This window comes from Hirundo rustica, chromosome 2 (genome assembly GCF_015227805.2).
Source record: "Hirundo rustica isolate bHirRus1 chromosome 2, bHirRus1.pri.v3, whole genome shotgun sequence".
Taxonomy (NCBI): Eukaryota; Metazoa; Chordata; class Aves; order Passeriformes; family Hirundinidae; genus Hirundo; species Hirundo rustica.
In genome coordinates this window covers 17,666,117-17,684,844 of record NC_053451.1, presented here as the reverse complement: position 1 = coordinate 17,684,844, position 18,728 = coordinate 17,666,117, and the positions used below count along the sequence as shown (strand labels likewise).

The following is an 18,728-nucleotide window of genomic DNA, read 5'->3' as shown; positions in this document are numbered from 1 at the left end:
TTCCCTATGGCTGGATGGAAAGTTAGAGGACTGCTTGGGTTTTTTCCTCCTTGGAGGTAAATAATGATGAACAGGTAAACAGGAGGTAAATAATGATGAATAATTTTTCCATCTGAGTGGAAAAACTACATCTCCTTACTCTGAGGAGGGAAAATTGTCTACCTGAAGATGATTTTTGTTTGCTCCCCATACTTTCTGTCCTGCTGCAGCTTAACTCAAAACCATGCGTAAGGAAGCTAGTTCGAAGCTCATGAGTAATTTAAGACTTTTATAGTGCCATGAACTTGAGAATGAAAAACTATTCTTGTAGAACATACCCATCAACTTTGCTTTCTTATAAACCCTAACTGATTTAGCTCGCATTGACATTCTGTGCCTTTTCTGTGTCTTGTCTACTTCTTTGCTCTTTCCATTAGATCCTCCTACTACTACCACTCGACTGCCCACGGTTCCCTGGCATCCTTCGACTGATGGCACCACAGGTTTAGCAACAGAACCTAAAATAATAAATTTCCCAACATCAACCTTGCCAACAAAGCAGGACGACACTTGGGGTATCGTCGTTGGTTCTGTGGTGGGTGGGGTTCTTTTACTGTTACTTCTTGGTACTCTGGTTGGAGTTGTCATCTATAAGAGAAGAAAGACGTTCCGCGGTGACTACTTTGCTAAGAGCTACATTCCGCCATCAGATATGCAAAAAGAATCCCAAATAGATGTTCTTCAGTCAGATGATATGGGTTCTTACCCTGGCAGTATAAAAAAAGAAACAAAGCACCCAATCAACTTAATATCTAAAGATTATTTAGAAGACTCTGGAAAACCTGAGTTGAACAATGTAGACAATACTAACAGGTACCCGGACCGTTATGAAAGACCAATGGATTATCATGAAGGTGGAACATTTGGAATGGGTTTTATGCATGATGAATTTTATGAGGATGATGACTTTGTTTCTCACTTAGATGGTGCGGTAATATCTCGGAGGGAGTGGTATGTGTAGTAACCACTGAAAACTAAACATGTACCTGCAGTTCGTTTCATTGGCTGGTCACTTTCAGATTGTTTATACTTACACAAGAGGAGGAATAAACTTTTTGAAACCTTTTTTTTTTGAAAGTTTTTATATTGTGACTTGACACAATGGAAATACTGAATCTGGGGAAAATGTATTTGAGCTGCTTTTTTTTCCCAATGCTGTACTACTGTTTAAGATTTGAGTTTTAACACAGAGTGCTTATATTGGTCTATGTCAGAGTTTTTAAAAAAAGAAAAGGCTAAATTGACATTGCCATTCAATATTGTTTAAGAATAAAAAGAGGCTGTCTTGGCTCTGATTTAAAATAAGTTCACCCAAGGCAATGATCAAATATAATCTTTGGGGGCTTTGAATTACTCCAATTTAGGTACCATCCACAGTAAACTTAATGCTTCTATATAGCAAATAATTTACCAATTAAAATGAGTTACAGCAGAATTAAAGCTTTATTTTCTAGGGTTTTTTTCTGCATAAAAATGAATACCTCTTAGCATTTTAATGAGCCTTCTTGTAACTATATACTTAGAAGTTAAGTCATTGCACTGAAACTAACTTATGAACAACATTTTGAGGAGTAATTGTAAACAGGTCAGAGGCTTGTATTTGAATAAGATGAAAAGTTATTTTTTTATAGTCATTGATTTCTAAAGCTTATTCTAGTGTCTGTATATATACATACAGTAAGGTGTTTTGTTACGCCTGTAACTGGCAGGATGTCAAAACTCATTAATGCATACAAGATGCTCTTTGCAGGTACACAGGGTGCAATTTTTGAGACCTGTTCTGGAGGCTTTGTGGGAATCTTGCCATTGAATTTAAAAGCTGGTTAATTGGACACAACTAAGGAGAAAACACCCGTATAGATTCCGAAGATGGAGACTAATGTGAATGTGCTTATTTTCCCAGGTGCCAAAAAGCATTAGAGTTTCTATGACCAGAAGTTAAAACAGCGGTTTTACGCTGCTTCTAAGTTACAATGCCTGCTTTGAAGAGGGTAACCAGAGTTTCTGATTATTAGTAGGGAAGTGGACACTTGCACTGCTACTTCAGGTATTGAAAACGCACTCTTCAGTGGTGCAGCTAAAAAGTTATGAAACAGGAATTCAAATGATTTGTGCAGTCTCTGTACCGCAGTGGATTTGTTTTCCCTGCAAATAATCCATACTGATTTTACACGTTCTTTAAAATGACACCATATCCATTATACGTAGGAAATCTTGTCTGACATGTGAAATAGTTCTACTTTGTCTTGAGCAGATTCACCAAATTAAATCTGCTGATTACATGAGGAGGAATTAAATAACTTTAGATGAATTGTAGAAAAATGATCAATTCATAAGTAGAATAGTAAATCTTTTGAAGTGCCATTTTTAAGTGTTTAGCTTGAGGAAATTGAAGCTGGTAAGGCTATTAGTATTTGAAACCTGAAAAGGGAAAGGTCTCCGCTACCATTGACGTGAATAGGCTGCATAATTACAGCTGCTTCGTGAGCATTGATGCTGGAAGTTCTTTTCTATCCTCATGATGTTTGGTAGCTTACAGCATTTAGAGCTTCACAAAAATAGTTGTATTGAGCATTGTAGACAATACACTGTGATTGCATATGACTGCATGTCTTTAAAAAAGATTAAGACAACAGCTTTATTTGAAATTCAAATGGAAAAGCATCCCTAAACAACTTAAGTTTGGGTTTGGATTAATGGAGTGCTGATACATGATTGACCAAAGTCTCAAAAACAATAGCAAGTGGTCTTGTGGTTATCTGTAGTGTGAGTGCAAACACAAGAAAAGGAGTAAAGATTTCTAGCAGAGGGTTCTGATCCAAATTATCTCTGGAATAAAGAGATTATACCTCTCTTCAAATAAAAACTTGATATATCATCTTTAAAAGATGGTGTTACTTGGAAATAAACATAACCATAAACCAGTTTTCCACATGGGATATCTTGCTTTTGTCTCTGTGGATTTTTTGCTTTGATTTTTAAAAAAAAAATATATATATATATTTAATTCCTATGAGTTGAGAAGTTGAGATGTTCTGGAGTTGAAGTTCTTAATAGGGATAGGGCTTACGCGCGTTGCAATGTTTTGTACATTATGTCTACTGTAAAAAGAATTGATTGTACGTAAAAATGGCTGTTGTGTGAATAAACTTTTTCTTACTTTCTGGAGCATAGGTAGTGTTCAAAAATGTTTCACAGGTATGTTCTTAAAAATTGGAGATGGAAAAGCACAATAAACCCAGAGGCTGAATAGAATGAACTAAAGTGTTTAAGCTGTTTGAGATGGGCTGTTTAGTATTTCCCCTTGGAGATCCTAAGCTTATAAAACAAGTGTTCAGAAACTCTTTTAAGAAGATTAAGAGAATGATAAGTGGAGGTGGTTGCTGTCCAAAACATTTCATTTCAAGCACAGCTGATTAACTAGGAACTGCATACTTAAAAATAGTCTTGTTTTTTCATTTCATTGTCTTTGTTTGCTTTAACTGTATTTCTTGGAGTTAATTAATTCCCATCTATTTCTGACCATCTGGTGGTTAAAATGCTTTGTGGGTGCCACCGTACATCTTAGGTGCTCTCTGGCCTGTTTAGCTAGGCATGGTGGTCTGGGTTTATGATAATTTCTCTGGTTAGAATGATGTTTTGCCAAAGCAATTTAAAGAACCAAATTAAGTGTGTCCTGTGGTAATTGCACTTAAATTCCTGAGGGTCGCTGTGCTGGGATGTTGTTATTTTTCCTGGTGTTCAGAAACAAATGGGTGTTTATTGTCATCTCACCCAAAATGACTTGATGGGTGGACTTTGATTGAAAGTATATTTTATGATGTTTTAACATTATAGCAGAATTTAACAGAAGAAAAGACTCCATGGAGTTAGGATGAAACAGTCAAGAAACTCTTCTGATGTAATCATAAGACCAAAGCATTTTCAACAATTCTGGAGCTAAGAATGTATATTAGTTAGTTGAGACTTCTCACTTAGTGGAAAGGGCACCCTGTGTAAACTGAACTTAAGCCTCTTAAAATACAGTGGTTAGGTGACCTTCCACTGATCTATTCTTCAGGAAAACTCATGAATTATGCTTGTGTCATAGTTTAAGTCCATCTTGCAGCTAAGCACCACACAACTGCTTGCTTCCTTGACTCCTCTCTCCTCCCAGCCCAGTGGACTGGGGAGGAGAATCAAAAGTAAAATTTGTAGGTTGAGATGGGAACAGTTCAATAATCTAAGAAAACAAAGTAAAATGTAATAATAATAGTAATGGGTAATGAAAGGAGGGGAAAACAAACAGTGATGCACAATACTTCTTTCTGAGTAATTTCAGTTTATGTACTTGGCATGATGTTCTCTGGTGTGGAATATCCCTTTGGCCAGTTCAGGTCGCCTGTCTCAACTCTGCTCCCTTCCAGTCGTCTTTTGTGCAGCTTCTCACTGGCAGAGCATGAAACACACACACACAAAATAGAAGTCCTTGACTTAGGATAAACATGATTCAGCAAAACCCAAAACTTGGGTGTATTATCAGCGTTATTCTCACACTGAATCCAAATCATTGTACCAGCTCCTGAGAAGATATAATTCTATCCCAGCCAAAGCAAGGACGGTTTATAGTATCTGATGGACACATGGAGCTTATGCCAGGAAAGATGTTATGTAAACCAAGGGTGATATGTTGCATTCATCTTGAGGAATGAAGTAACTTCTGCAAGTTGCTACTCTAGGACTTAATTCCTTAATACTAAGGAAGTCACCAAAAAAAGCTTATTTCAGGTTTTTTTTTTCAATTTATTTTATGAGTGTGATCCCAGGGGAATATTCATGTCAGATCTTTGATAAGCAGTGAGGAGACAGAAATTGCTTTATTAGAGTGCAAGTCAAGTCTTGTATTTTGGATTTTTTTTTTTTTAAATTCAGGGATTTTGCTCAGCTTTCCAGCATACAGGCAGAACAACATTAGAAATCTGAGGAACTGATAAATCATATTGCATAGTTTCAGGGGGGTTATCTGTGAATAGAACATGCAGCTGAAGAGGGTCTCAAAATTTCCTTTGGTAAGAGATTAAATTAAAGAGTGGTTGTGTTGCATTTGGATAATAGCTGAAGCTGACTGTTTTAGAAATATGTTACAGGTATAGAACTCTGCTAATTTTCAATTTCTGGGCTGTTAAATTTTCTGATTCAGTAATCAGTGTAAATCAGAGCATTATTTAATGTATGCTGCCTGAATTTTGTAGGTAAGTGTTTAGTACAGCTGACATGAATTATTCCAATTGGGAAACTTTTTGATGAACCTGTTGGTGCAAGCTTCAAGCACTGATGATTTAAAGTTAAAGAATGTTAGCAGCCTTTTCAGTTCTGAACTTAAAAATTGGTTTCTAAGCAGAGTGAAAGTAGTGGCCTTTAAAGACTGAAAAGTATGCGAATTCAGTGTGAGAGTCATTCAGCATTGGATTTGACAATGCTAAGGTCAAAAGAAAAATGCTTTAAATGGAGAAAACCACAGCTTTTTCTCTCCCCTTATTAAAATTAATTTATGAAAATTACTTTCTTGTTGCTTGAAGTGTGAAGTCATAAAAATGAGAGATGGTCTTAAGGTTTGCTTTGATAAGTGCAAGCCAAGTATTTAGTGTTTGTTTGTGTGTTCATTGCTCCTAGCAGTATATGGGGGTTTTATACCCTGTTTTAAGTTTGTCTTTTTTGCTTTCTGCAGGCTTAAGTGTCTTTAAAGAAACATTGTCAATAAATCATAGTTGCCAAGGTTTTTGAATTAACACCTTGTTAGTTCATGTAAGTGAAAACCATATGTTTTGTAATGTTACTTTACCTTGAAATTGAGAATGAAAGCATGCTGCTAGTGCTTATTAAAAGTAGTCTGTAAAATTTTTGGAATCAGGTTTTGATTTCATGAATTCTCAATTCCCCCGGTTTTTTAGTTGGGTAAGTGGAGGCAATACTGCAAAAGCACTAGTGCAGGACAAGGCTTTCTGTTTGGCAGTGGAAGGAAGAAGCATTTCTCAGAACAACACTGAAGTAGCTTATCTGAGTATTGAAAGTATATGAGCTTCTTAAAGTTGTAATCTATGCTATCACATTGCAGATGTGCCCTTTAAGCAGACATCTTCTGTTGCTGTAGCAGGGGCTGTGATTGGAGCAGTCCTTGCTCTTTTTATCATTACCATCTTTGTGACAGTGCTGTTGACCCCAAGGAAGAAAAGGCCAGCCTATCTTGACAAAGTGTGAGTATGTGTGGGACTTTTTTTTTTAATTCAATTGAAAGTAATATGCAGAAAACATTTGTTCTGTGCAGGAATTTAAGCATCAGGCTTAATTTAGCAGCTATTCAGCTTTTGTAATTTCAGGGCTCTATTTTCAGAGTAGACAAATGTGAAATCACACTTGCATTTCTGAAGAAGAAATGAGGGAGGTAAAAATTACTTTAGAAGTAATATGATGCTTTATCTTTTGAGAAATGTGGGGTTTTTTGAAAGAAAACTACTCATGGATTTAACTGGAGGGCAAAGAAGAGTTCCCTCTTGACTGATGCCAGTGACTGCTAGTTTGTTGTAACTGTGGGTCTAACTTGCAAATAAATTGGCCATGCTTTGCAGATGTTAAGATCCCCTAAAATTAATCCTGAAATGTTTGTATAAAATTAAGCAAGCTCCCACAGATACATGCTTAGAAATTACTGGCTTGTTGTGCTTTCTGGAATGTTGGTTGTTTCTTCAAGTCTTTGGCACAGATATGTAGTTTACATTATTCGATGTGATCAAACAAAAAAGAAGGAAATAAAAACATCTGAAAAGATGTTGTCAGTTAAAGTGCATGATGTCTAGATCCCGTTTGGAACATGCATTAAAAATGTGATGGGGCTTAGAATATTTGTAAACATGAGTCTTCTTACATCCCATATACAGCTTCTTACATCCCATATACAGTTAACACTTAAACTGAATGAGAAACGTTCATGTTTGTATATATAGTCAATGAGAACTAGAGTGAAATAACTTAGAGCCTTTAGCATAAAATAAGTTTGCTCATTTTCATTGAGCTAGCAAGATTAGTTAAGTCTTCTTTTGAACAACTTCTAACATGGTTAGAAGTGCTGATTCTTGTTTGTTTCTCTTAAATTCTGTATCTGAAGCATATTTATATGAATCTTACACATTTAAGTTCTTTTATAACTATTTGCTTTCACTGAGAAAATTAAAATAGAAAAAAGTCTTGCATGTAACAATTGCTAGCAAGGCTTTCTCAAAGGATTTTTAAGGAAAGGCTATAGTTAAAAATGTTGTTCAAGCTGTACCTCATAACTTAAAAACTGTGTTAGGTACCAGTAGTGTCTAATCCTCCTTGGTTGGAGTGTAAGGGGGGGAAGTTCAGTCTGCTTAACAGAGGATGCAGTAAATAAATTCTGGGTGGTGCTTTTCTACAAAAAGTGTGTGGCTGAGCAATAGCCAGTGGTAGATGTGGGAAATCTAGATGTGTTCCATTACAATGTGTCACATCTGAGTCACTGCTGACTGAAAGGTGTTTGTCCCTGAGTGCTGAGTGTTCGGTGATTTGGCAGTTAATATCTGACCATTCCATTGGATTTCATTAAAATGATGTGTCATATTTCACTCCCTCTATACTACAGGATTGATCTTCCACCCACTCACAAACCAGCCTCGTTTGAGGAGAGAACATCGACAGTACCACAGAAAGAAGCTATGCTTCAGGTGAGTAAGTGTTTATATGCATCTTAAATTGACTTAAGGAAAGTATTAACTTTGCTTTATTATGTTAATTTGGTCTGATTTTGCTTTCCTGGTAATACATGGAGCATTTAAATGGTTTCACAACCAAGCTGTTTCCCTACATGTGTGATATCCCAATCTCTTATTTGTGATGTTAAAGTCATCCTTAGTGGTCAGGAAAGTGGTAGACAGATAATCTTATAGTAGCAGCCTTTGACAGACATGACTCCTTTTGAGTTAGAAAAACCTATAGTTGAAATTCTGTGGTGTGAGAACACACATAGGTTTAGAAAGCAGTCTTCATAAGGGAGAAAAATTATGGTTGGTAAACTTAAAAAGTGACCTTATCAGATCCCTTGCTAGTAACAACTGTCGTTCATTTGAGTTATTAACGTAAGAGGGGTGGGGATAGATTGGAATTTGGTCTTTGATATGGCTAATTTACCAAAGTATGAGTTTGATTCTCATTGAAGATCACTAAATCACTTTTAAAAACTTGCAATTATGTAACTTCTAATTTTATCATCTTGCATTTACCAGCAGCAAAAGACCCATAACAATTTTGTGACAAAGTTGAATTTTTAGTGTGCTTTCTGGGGTAGCTTCTTGTCCTGTAAATTATTGCTGTCCAAGCAAGACAGCAATAGGCAAAAAACTTCTTTACTAGCATTTAGTGTTTGTGTGGGTGTAGTCTGATCAAACAGGCTCATAGAGGTCACTCTGGAAAGCTGATTCTAGCAATTGAAACTGTTTGAGTAAGTGGGGAGCAAGGAAGGGCTAGATTCTTCCTTACAGCATGGCTTTGAGGTGGACTGGACTGCTTGGAAAACTCCAGATGCATTCAGGCTTCTCTGGCACTAGGCATTGCAGAGGAGATCTGTTCTTGAGAGATGACTTAAGCTAATATCACTGATTATTACACTTCATGTAATAAACCAGTCAGTTATAGATCCTGGCCTTGGCCCCTAAAGTGTCTTTTGTGTGTGTGTTTATATTAAAATAATCAGTCAGATTTTTTAGATTTCTGTTTACACTGAAGAAAACTTCTATTATTTATGAGTATTTGGAAGAATTAATTATAATTGTTTTTAATAAAATTTTTGCTCCCTCCTCAGTACATACCATAAATCATGTGATTCTAACTACTGATACACTGAATTATAATGCTGAGTTAATTAAAACAATCATTTGTTTATAAGAAATATAATTTTTCCAATACTATGGTGTAGCTTCACAACTTTAAGCACCTCTAAAAGTCCTTTCTCATAGAGGGGGAAAAATCTTCACCTACCTTTAAGAAGGATTTTGATGGAGTTTTTAATAACGTTGAAAATATTCTTGTAGGCTTTGTGATGGATGATTGCTAAAGCTCACCGAATATCAGTTGCTGATAAAAGCTTTCCTTATGTTGTAAACATTACAGTGGGTAATACTTGTGTATATTGTTGCTGAGTGAAGGAGGAAACTATTCTGAGATCCATTGCTGCATTTAGTAGCAACTTGATGATTATAATATTGTGAAGGTAGAAAACTTTTTTTTTTCTTTTGGCATAAAGAATGATAGGTTTTCACCTTCTTACCTTAAAGGTAGTATAGCACCAAAGATGACACAAAAGAACCAGTGCCCTTCTGCTCCAGTTGGGCATCATAGCTATTTCTTCTGTTACTACAGTACTCAGCAATTGCTACTTTTGATGAAACATTCTTCTGCTATTATTCCTGCTTAAAGTATTTGAAAAATATTCTCTTGCTTATAGAATCAAAAGGTATGGTCTGTTGTGGTATTTGTGCATCTGTAGTGCTGCTAGATGGCAAATTGACAACACTAGGAAATGCAATTATTTTTCCTTTACAGAGCAGCTTATGAAGGAGGTAGACGTAAGAGAATCTGTACCTTATTGGTTTCCTCTTCAGAACTTTCCTGTCTTTGAATTTTTTCTAGGTTGTGCTTACGGTGGCTTCTGTTAATGGGTACTGAAGAACTTAGGCTGAAACTGACTGTAGTCTTGGAATGTTTAATTAAATGTTTTATGAAAACGTATTTTGTAAATAGAGAAAAAAACCATAGAGACTGAATTGAATATTTGTTTTCCTCAAGTGGGATAAACAGAGTTTTAAGTTATTTTGTGAGGAGAAAGATTCCTCTTCAGGTTAGGTGTTAACTATGCTTTATTTAAGAAATGTATGTTAACATAACACTGTTAGTGTACCTGTCTTTCTCTCTGTGGAACTGCCGAACTGAAGACTTGGAGCTTGAGGCTGTCTTCCTAGCTGATACTGCCTCTAATCAGTATGGTAGTGTGTTATGCTTGAGGCAAGAGCTTTGTTTTATCCAACAGCAATAAATGTCAAAATACTGGCTTTAGCCAAGAAGTGATTGGTTGCATTGTTTTGGTGTAACAAGCCAACATTTGGATAGCTGTAAAGAGGCAAAAGAAACAGCAGCCTGTCAGGATGTCTTGTCCTGTGTGACTGAATGTCTTCACTCACCACTGTACTACCTCATGTTCCAGTTGCTGCCTTGCCTACCCAGAATGAGATGCTGGGTGAGCCTCTCACTGGGTAGTTCTGATTTAAATTTCTGGAGTTGTTCTGAAAACATCTGTAGGGGAAATGTCATTGTTTTGTCAACCACAATAGATTATCAGTTCAGTCTGAGTGGAAATGATAGGCTGCACAAAGGTGCAAAGTAAAAAAGAGTGAATTTAAACGGTGTCTTCTGCATACCCACAATAACTTAGAACTGAAAGTGGATTTATTCAATTTAGGCTGATTCTGGTAAGTTGTTACAAATAATGTGCAAGTTTTTCAATAATCTGTACTATTATTGTTCAAATCATGGACAGTAGCTTTTTTTTGATCTTGTAAAGTATTCAGGATTCAACTGATAATGCTGAAATTGTCCTGTTTGTATCCTAGCAATCAGTATTTAACTAATTTTATACATATCTGAGTCAGCAGGTGATGGTATTAAAATGAAGGGAAATGTTCTGGACCTGTGCTAATACTGGATAGCTAGTGTCTTTCATGGATACTTCTTAAGACTTGGAAACACTTGGTTTACTTAAATAGATGTTATCATTTATGTGCTAGTGTTAATAATGAGCTACCAGTATGTACAAGCAGTATATAACTGAGTACTCATAATTTCTCTGTACTGGTATTTGCAGATACCAATTCATGTATTCATGTGAATCACTTCAGAACTGAGAAAAACCAGTTCACTTATGGCCCTAAAAGAGTGACGCAAAAGTCCAAAACATGGGAATATTATGGAACAAAAATTACATGTATAGGTTTTTTTTCTATGTCAACTCTTGTCAACAGCACTGTTGCTTTTTGTCCAGGTGTTGTTTTAATAATCATTGCCATGGAAAATCTGTTCTCTTACTCAGAACTATCTATTATATGTAATGTGAAAAAGTGGTGAGCAGCCTGAAGGTTACATCCTTGGTGAGAGTGGAATCTCTGCTTGGCAATGTGAATTTTTGAGGTGAATCAGGAAGAAGTTGAGCAATGGAAAAATTCCAACGGCTTAAAGAAGAATTTTTCTATTGCATAATATTTCAAAAAGGAGTGTAAGAGGGTGCACTAATTCTGGCAGTCCTTAGAATCATTAGAGTTAGCTTCACTGTTTCAAACAATATATTGCTAAGAAGCAAAAACTTCATTACTTTCCTCTAAAGATGCTTGAGATGGGCAGTCTTTGACAATGTGAAAGAACTGAATTTATTACCTTGACAGGTGCTTCTGAAAGAAAGAGAAAAAACATGTTTTCCACCATGCAGTGCAACATTTAGAGTGGTTGAAGGGCTTGGAATTCCTGTAGCAACGGGTGTAAGAGTGGATAAGGGAAATGCAGCACAGTAGGTATGTCAGGCCATGAGAACACTGACTTTAGACTTGCAGCTTGGAAGAATGCCTCACTTATTTAGCCAGCAAAGCTCTTTAACTGTAATATCTATATTACTGATCAAAACAGGAAAGAAAAAGGTGAAGTTGTCTTAGCACTATTATAAGCATCAAATACCATTTACCAAATGATGATATTTTTGAATCAAATTTAAAACCACCAGCCACTGAACTCCTAAACCTAGTATAATGCTGATTCATTTATGGATTATGGCTCTCTTGCACTCTTCTAGTTCTTTTCCTAACACTTTTCATACAGGTGGCAATATCTCTTCCTTGATGAAAGAGGAAGTGTTATTGTTATCATTTGCCTTAAACCAAAGAACTGCTTAGACAAACAAGATTGAATGGAAGGGAGCACAAAATGTGCATCAATAAAATCATCTGTATTGATAAAGGATTTTGCAATAGGAAAAAAAAAAAATTACCAGATAGGGGTTAGAATGATGCACAAGCTTTTTTTGTTAGTGGATGCCATTGTAATCTAATTTTAAGCTGGAAAGAATCAGAAAAGGTAAGATGAAGTTTTTGGTGAGATAATTGGTTTTAGGCTTTTGAAGAACTGTTTGAGAAGGAGAATTCTTAGAGTAAAACCAAGGTTTTATGAAACTCTGCAAATTGTGATGGTAAGACAGTGCAAACTTCTGTTAGGAATCCAAGCACAGAACCCCAGATTGTTTCTATGCAGGAAGACAGACTATGTAGATCAGAACCAGTTTTGTTTGACAGAATCCAATGATTTTGATTGTCACTTGCTCTGTGGCTGTAAAATGTATTATTTCATTATGTAGCAAAGGTGTTGTCTTTGTGAGATGATTTCCTTTGACTTACAGTTTTAATTGAATAACCAACTGGAATTTGCTATTCTGATTTCCAATGTGTGTCTAAGTCATGTCCACATCCACTGTTGGTAGAATTTCTCAAGCAAGCAGATTTTTTTGTTGTTTTGTTTTGTTTTTTGTTTAAGGAACATTAGCTTTTGGTGGAGACGGGACTGTTCTTGTTCCCCGTGTGTGTTTTGCCTCCTTGTGTGCTGAACTCGTGCTCTTAGCTGAGGTGTGAAAGAGCAATGCTGCCTGCTAAGTGGTAAATCACATATCCTCAGAAATGCAGACTGCATTTTAGGACTTGAGAAGCAAAAGCACGGTGACTTTAAGGGCAGAAGGGTGCACTTTGAAATGGTGAAAGACAAAAAGTTTTACAAACCAAAGATGGAAAAACAGACCTGTGAAGATGGTGAAAAATAACTGTTGGGGGAGTGGAGAAGGTTAGGAAATATTAGATTTTTTTCAAAGCAATTTTACAATGCATTTGGGGGTCATATTAAAATTTAACTCAAAATTGCTTCAAAACTTTAACTAAACAAATGTGGAAAGGTAAAATGTTAAGGGGAAGGAGGAGAAAGTAAGAAAGAATGAAATATTACTGAGGTTGGGTTGTCTTCAAAATAATTCTTGAAGGTTAGAATATGGATGTATATGGATATATGGCCACTGCAAATGTTACCTATGTGTATGAATGCTTGTTTTGGAGGGACTTCTGCACAAACATCAGCCACCTAGCTACTTTGTGTTGTTATCACTGTGAGACTGTTGGGAAAAGAACTGCAAAACAAACAATACACACAATTGTGCGAAAATGTTGCTTTAGCCTATAGTGGTCCTATACTAAGTGTGGCATAAAGGAAGAACTTAATTAGGAGTGATGATACCACAGTACAAACTGTACCCTAAATCATAATTCTTAGATGGCATTACTTGGTGTGATTTAGATCTCCCATTAACCAGGCTGTTGGTGATTAACTGGATGTTTGGAAACAGCCCATTTCACAAATGAAGATTTCTATCATAATGGTGAGGACAAAAATAAATTTGGAAGAAGGGAGATTTCAATGCTTCTGCTTGAAGTAACTTCTCATCCACCAACATTCCAAGTTCATTTCCTTAGGGCTGCTCTTAATCACTTCTCCGCCTGATCTGTGTTTGTGTTCATGATTGCCTTGACCCAGGTGCGGGACTTTGCTCTTGGCCTTGTTGAACTCCATGAGGATCACACAGAGCCACTTCTCAAGCCTGCCAAGGTCCATCTGGAGGGCATCCCTTTGCCTCCAGCATGTCACCACACCACATAGCTTGGTGTCATTGGCAAGCTCGCTGAGGGTACCTTGATCCCACTGTCAGGTTGCCAGAAAGGTGTTAAACAGTGCTGGTCCTGATATGGACCCCTGAGGAATGATGCTTGTTGCTGGTCCTTTCTTGGACTTTGAGCCACTGACGAGCCGTCTCTTTGAGTGTGACCATCTGGTCAGTGTTTTATCCACTGAGTGGTCCACCCATCAAATCCAAGTCTCCTCAGTTTAGAGACAAGGGTGTCATGTGCGACAGCATCAAATGCTCTGCACAAGTCCAGGTAGGTGACATCAGTTGCTCTTCTTTTTTCCACCAACACTATGATCCTGTCATAGACAACCACTAAATTTGTCAGGCTCAGTTTGCTCTCAGTGGAACCATGTTGAAAGTCACCGACCACCCCCTTATTTTCCATATGCTTTAGCATAGTTTCCAGGAGAATCTGCTCCTTCGTCTTGCTGGGCACTGAAGTGTGATTCAGGTCTACAGTTCCTCAGGTCATCTTTACTTCCATTTTTAGACATGGGGGTCTTATTTCCCCTTTCCCAGCCAGTGGGAACCATGGGCCTGCCACTACTTCTAGTACAGGACAGATAGTGTGTTAGTCACTTCTTGTGAAAGTGCCTCCAGAACTTGCAAATGTGTCTCATCAGGTCCCATGAACTTGCTCACCTCCAGATTCCTTAGATGATCTTGAACCTCATCTCTTACTGTTGGCAGTTTGGCTGGGATAGGGCTAATTTTCTTTGCAGTAGCTGGTATGGGGCCGTGTTTGGGATTTGTGCTGAAAATAGTGTTGATGATTCAGGGATGTTTTTTATTGCTGGACAGCATCAGAACCTATTCTGCTTCTTGTACTGTCCTGCCAGCAGATGGGCTTGGGGTGTACACAGGAGATTGGGAAGGAGATGAGATACTGGCAGAGGGAGCACAGCTGGGACAGGTCACCCTGACTGATTCTCATCTTTTTTCCACCAGCTTTGGATTGTAAGAAGGATTCTAAATGATAATCAGTTAAGACACTTCCTAATGTAGGGTGTATTTTGGGATGACTGGTGTTTTTTGTATTAACCAAAATTGTTCTGCAGTATTGAATCTTGACTTGTTTCCTCTGTAACTTTTCTTCTTCCAGAAAGAAAATTTTGCTTTGCAGAGCCAGTACAGAGAGAGGGATGCTGGAACCTTGCAGCACATGGTAAATAATAATATGGCTTGAATTCCTGATTGAAGTTTTGATTTAATCTTATTCCATGAAGTATACTTATAACATTGCTTTTCATGAACCAAAAAATATTTGTCCATCCTGGTCAATAACTGTTGGATTGTGTGGGTTAAGTGAAAAGTGGCAGTACCCTTTTAATATCCAATAGTAGTTTGCTGACTAATTTAAATGCTTAAACACTCCAGCTTTCATTTCTTGGTGAGTAACATAAAGCAGAGGAGTGTTGACAGATATTTTCGTAGTTGGTGATTTGCTCTTTAGATTTATTGAGCTTTAGAGTCCAGCTTTGTTTGGAACGAACATTTGACGTTACCTCTGTCTGTTAGCGGAATTTTTAAGTTCCTGCTTCTTCATTCATAGGGTTGTCTTGGAGATCATGTATCTTTGATTTTGCTTAAAGCTTTACCAAGAATAGGAATTGCAGGTTCTATGCATGAGCTATGAAACTTATTACTTCTTGTGTGTGTTTAGAAAGCTGTGAATGGAAGGCAACTTACTTGTGGGGCTGAAGAGCCACAGGAACAAGAGGGTCTTCAGCCTATGTATCCTGTTTATCAGCAAACTTACTACAAAAATTGGAGCAACAGATACCCACAAAACTCAGGACCTGGAAGAGTCTACATCAATCCAAGGGAGCATTATGTATGATTCTGTACCCAGATGTCCTTAACAAGGGTTTTATTACCAGTTGACTGTCTGACCCTGATGTCTTGTTGGCTTTCATCTCTAAAATAATTGGGTTTTTTTCATGTATGGAGAATTTTATATAGGTAAACCATACGGAATTTGAGACTTGCCTCTAGTATTTGGTCTGTGTTTTTGTACTAATATCGATCTGCCAAATGAGGAGAGCCACTTAGCTTTATTAACCTTCACAGTCATAAGATGTATAACCTGTAATAATTGGTTGACACATGCCAAAATATAATTAAGCTTTTTCACTGGCTATCTCTGGGACCATTCTCTCTGGATATTTTACAATAACCTTACCCATGTAAAAGTGAATAAATATGAGCCGGACAACTGAATCCCTTGAGACATTAGCAGTCTCAGGCTGAGACATTTTTTTCCATCCTAGAAAACTTGGAATATGATTTTGACTAGCCATAGTTATTGATTTCTCAACCAGGTCTACCTCTCTCAGTCAAATGAGCAACAAGACTACCTCTCAAATACTGACTGGCTGGTCCATAAACTACACTGTTTGTCTTCCCACCTTGTTAAAAGTGAAGTAATTGCCTTACATCAAAAGATTTTCATAGTCTCTTGGTTTTGCCTGCTGCTGGCTTTGGTTTTACAGTTATGTCTGCATGAAACTTAGTAGAAGGAGGTAGATGACTACGCAGACAGAACTTTCTGTTAATGTCTTTTGTGAAGCTACATCTTAGCCTGAAACTGCTTTTTAGCTGTTTCCCAAGTAGGACTCCTGTTCTAGATGCTGCAGAGTTTCTTTTCCTTGATAATAAATACATTCCTTGGTGTTTTCTCAGTTTGCAACAAAAGTGCCTGTGATGCGTTCTTATGTCTTAGCAAGAAAAGAAAAGCTTCAGTCAACTTCAAATGCTCATCAGCACTGTACTTTATTCTTAACCAGTAGTGTGAAGTAACTGGAGAATGTCCTGATGTCACCAGTGCTAGCAGTATCCCATGTGAATCTTTGTGTATGTGTGGTAATGCTTAAAAAATGTGCTCAGGATCTTTCTAGAAAAATAAGTTTTCCTATGAATTAAAAAGTAAATATTTAGCAAGTAAAAAATACGTATGTAATGTGTTAGTGCTGAAATAAACTCATAGGCAATCATGAAATATTTTAAGACAGTAAAAAAATGAATTATATCCAAAATTTGCCAGAGAAACTCAACATACTTGAGTGTTCTCTAAGTACGTATGCATGTAAGTACAGAATGATGATTTTTGGTCAGATGACGTGAAGAACGAAATGTTCAGAATGGCTGTGTCATGCTGAACTACCTGTTGTACAGAACTGAACATGACTTCTGGGATATTAGTGTGTTTCTCTGCAGATGTTTGGATTTTTTTAGAGGCCAGAGTCCAGCTGTAGAAGCAGCAGAATTGAAAGCTAGTAGGTGAATGTGCTGCAGGCACCGGGGCCATTGTTGAACCTGTATTCAACCTGCATTCATCTGCATCACAGTACAAGTTAATGAGATCCCTGTCCACAACAGGGCCAGGTAAATTAAATGCTTCTAGCTTATTACAGGGAACAGCTAGAAGATCATGGCTTGAGTGCCTGTATTCTGGACACTGTAGAAGGAGGTATTTGCTGTTCTCTTGCTAAGCAGCTTTCTGTTAAATGATGTGGTTTAAGTCGGCAACTGAAGGAATGGCAAAAAGAAAGGTTGGACAGAACCTGCTTCTTGGGAGCTGTCTTTGAAGTATTTTCACCTTGTTTTCCTCTTAGGAACTGGACACATTCATGTAAATTGAGCTATTGTTTTCAATTTTAAAGTTTCCTGCTGTATTTGAGACCTAAACAAGGGCTTGTGTCCCCTGAAAATGTTTTTCCATAATGTTAGTCTAAGTAGCTACCTCTTTACATGAGCATTTCCCCACCTGTCCTTCCATTCCTGCAGTTCCAAAAAGCATCAGCTGTCAGAACACTGAAAGAAAACACTGTCTTGACCAAATGAATGATGGAACATTGAGATGAACTACACTGCTTAAGATACTTTGATCAATATTACTGAGCAAAACTTGATACCAAAAATATTTGAATAGACATTGTAGAATAGTTCAAAACTCTTGCTGTGGTAGTGCTTCCTCTGCATTCATTAGTACACTGTGGTATTGAGCAGGTGATCATTTCAATCCGTTTTGCAAAAAAAACCAATTATTTTGGATTCAGGCCGCTTTTACTGCTTTTTATAATTATTTGCAGATACTTTTTTTTTTTAAGAGTTAAAACTTTGGGGGGAGGAGGAATGCTATCAACAAAGCTACAATTGTTTTTTAATTTGTAAAAATAGCTTAAAAAATAAAAAATTAATCCAGCTGTGTTATCCAAGTTGCATATCGACAAACTACTGAATGCTTGATTTGCAAACTACCCATCAGGATGTAGTTTGCCCTAAAGTCGTTAGGGAAATACATTATCACCTACAGGTTTATTACCTGTGAGAAATGGTTTCTTTGTAATCTGTTCAGGGACATTTAGTGTATTAGGTTTTTGAAATGTTGCTTTTAGTTTTAAGTCTGGCTGGATTTGAGGGAGGGGCTTTGGCATAGAATGTTCAGGAGAGAACAGAAAAAAATGTCAGCTGATTAGGCTTTCTCACCAGAAGGATTGTATCTATAGAAGTAAGTTCTATCTGGTTTTTTTTAATGTAGAAAATGTCCTTTTTTTATTTTTGTACATTTTCAAATGCTTGTATTTGTAATTTGATTGGAATAAAAACATTCAAAAGATAAATTTTTCTTCTGTTGTTTAGATTTAAGATTGCTTAAAATGCAAAGTCTGGTAAAATGCATCCACTTTTTTGGTGGTATGTTTTATCTGTGGTTGTATATGCAGACAATGGAGTTTTTCCTAAAGTAGCACTTTGGTTGCGTGCTGAAATGCTTTTAACTTTTGTCTTACATTAGAGAAAGCATGTAGTACTGTGTGAAAATCCAGCACATAGGTGAACTGAACACCCAGAATCACTCGTGACGGAGGTAGGAAAGGAGGGG

At 37.0% G+C, this 18,728-nt stretch overlaps 1 protein-coding gene across 3 annotated transcripts in view; it reads left to right on the top strand.

The window, feature by feature from the left end:
• The window catches only part of NECTIN3 (nectin cell adhesion molecule 3), a 61,822-nt gene extending 43,403 nt beyond the window's left edge, over positions 1–18,419 (top strand). Inside the window, exons 6-10 of one of the 3 annotated variants that reach the window (XM_040055795.2) lie at positions 6,134–6,272; positions 7,676–7,757; positions 14,949–15,011; positions 15,510–15,580; positions 16,529–18,418. In XM_040055795.2, coding sequence (XP_039911729.1) covers positions 6,134–6,272; positions 7,676–7,757; positions 14,949–15,011; positions 15,510–15,580; positions 16,529–16,550 — 377 coding nt within the window. In that variant the 3' untranslated portion in view covers positions 16,551–18,418. Of the gene's footprint in view, positions 1–416; positions 3,213–6,133; positions 6,273–7,675; positions 7,758–14,948; positions 15,012–15,509 lie in introns of those variants that run through there. The other 2 variants (XM_040055794.2, XM_040055793.2) reach the window with 2 other exon arrangements.
• Positions 18,420–18,728: the final 309 nt, after the last annotated feature.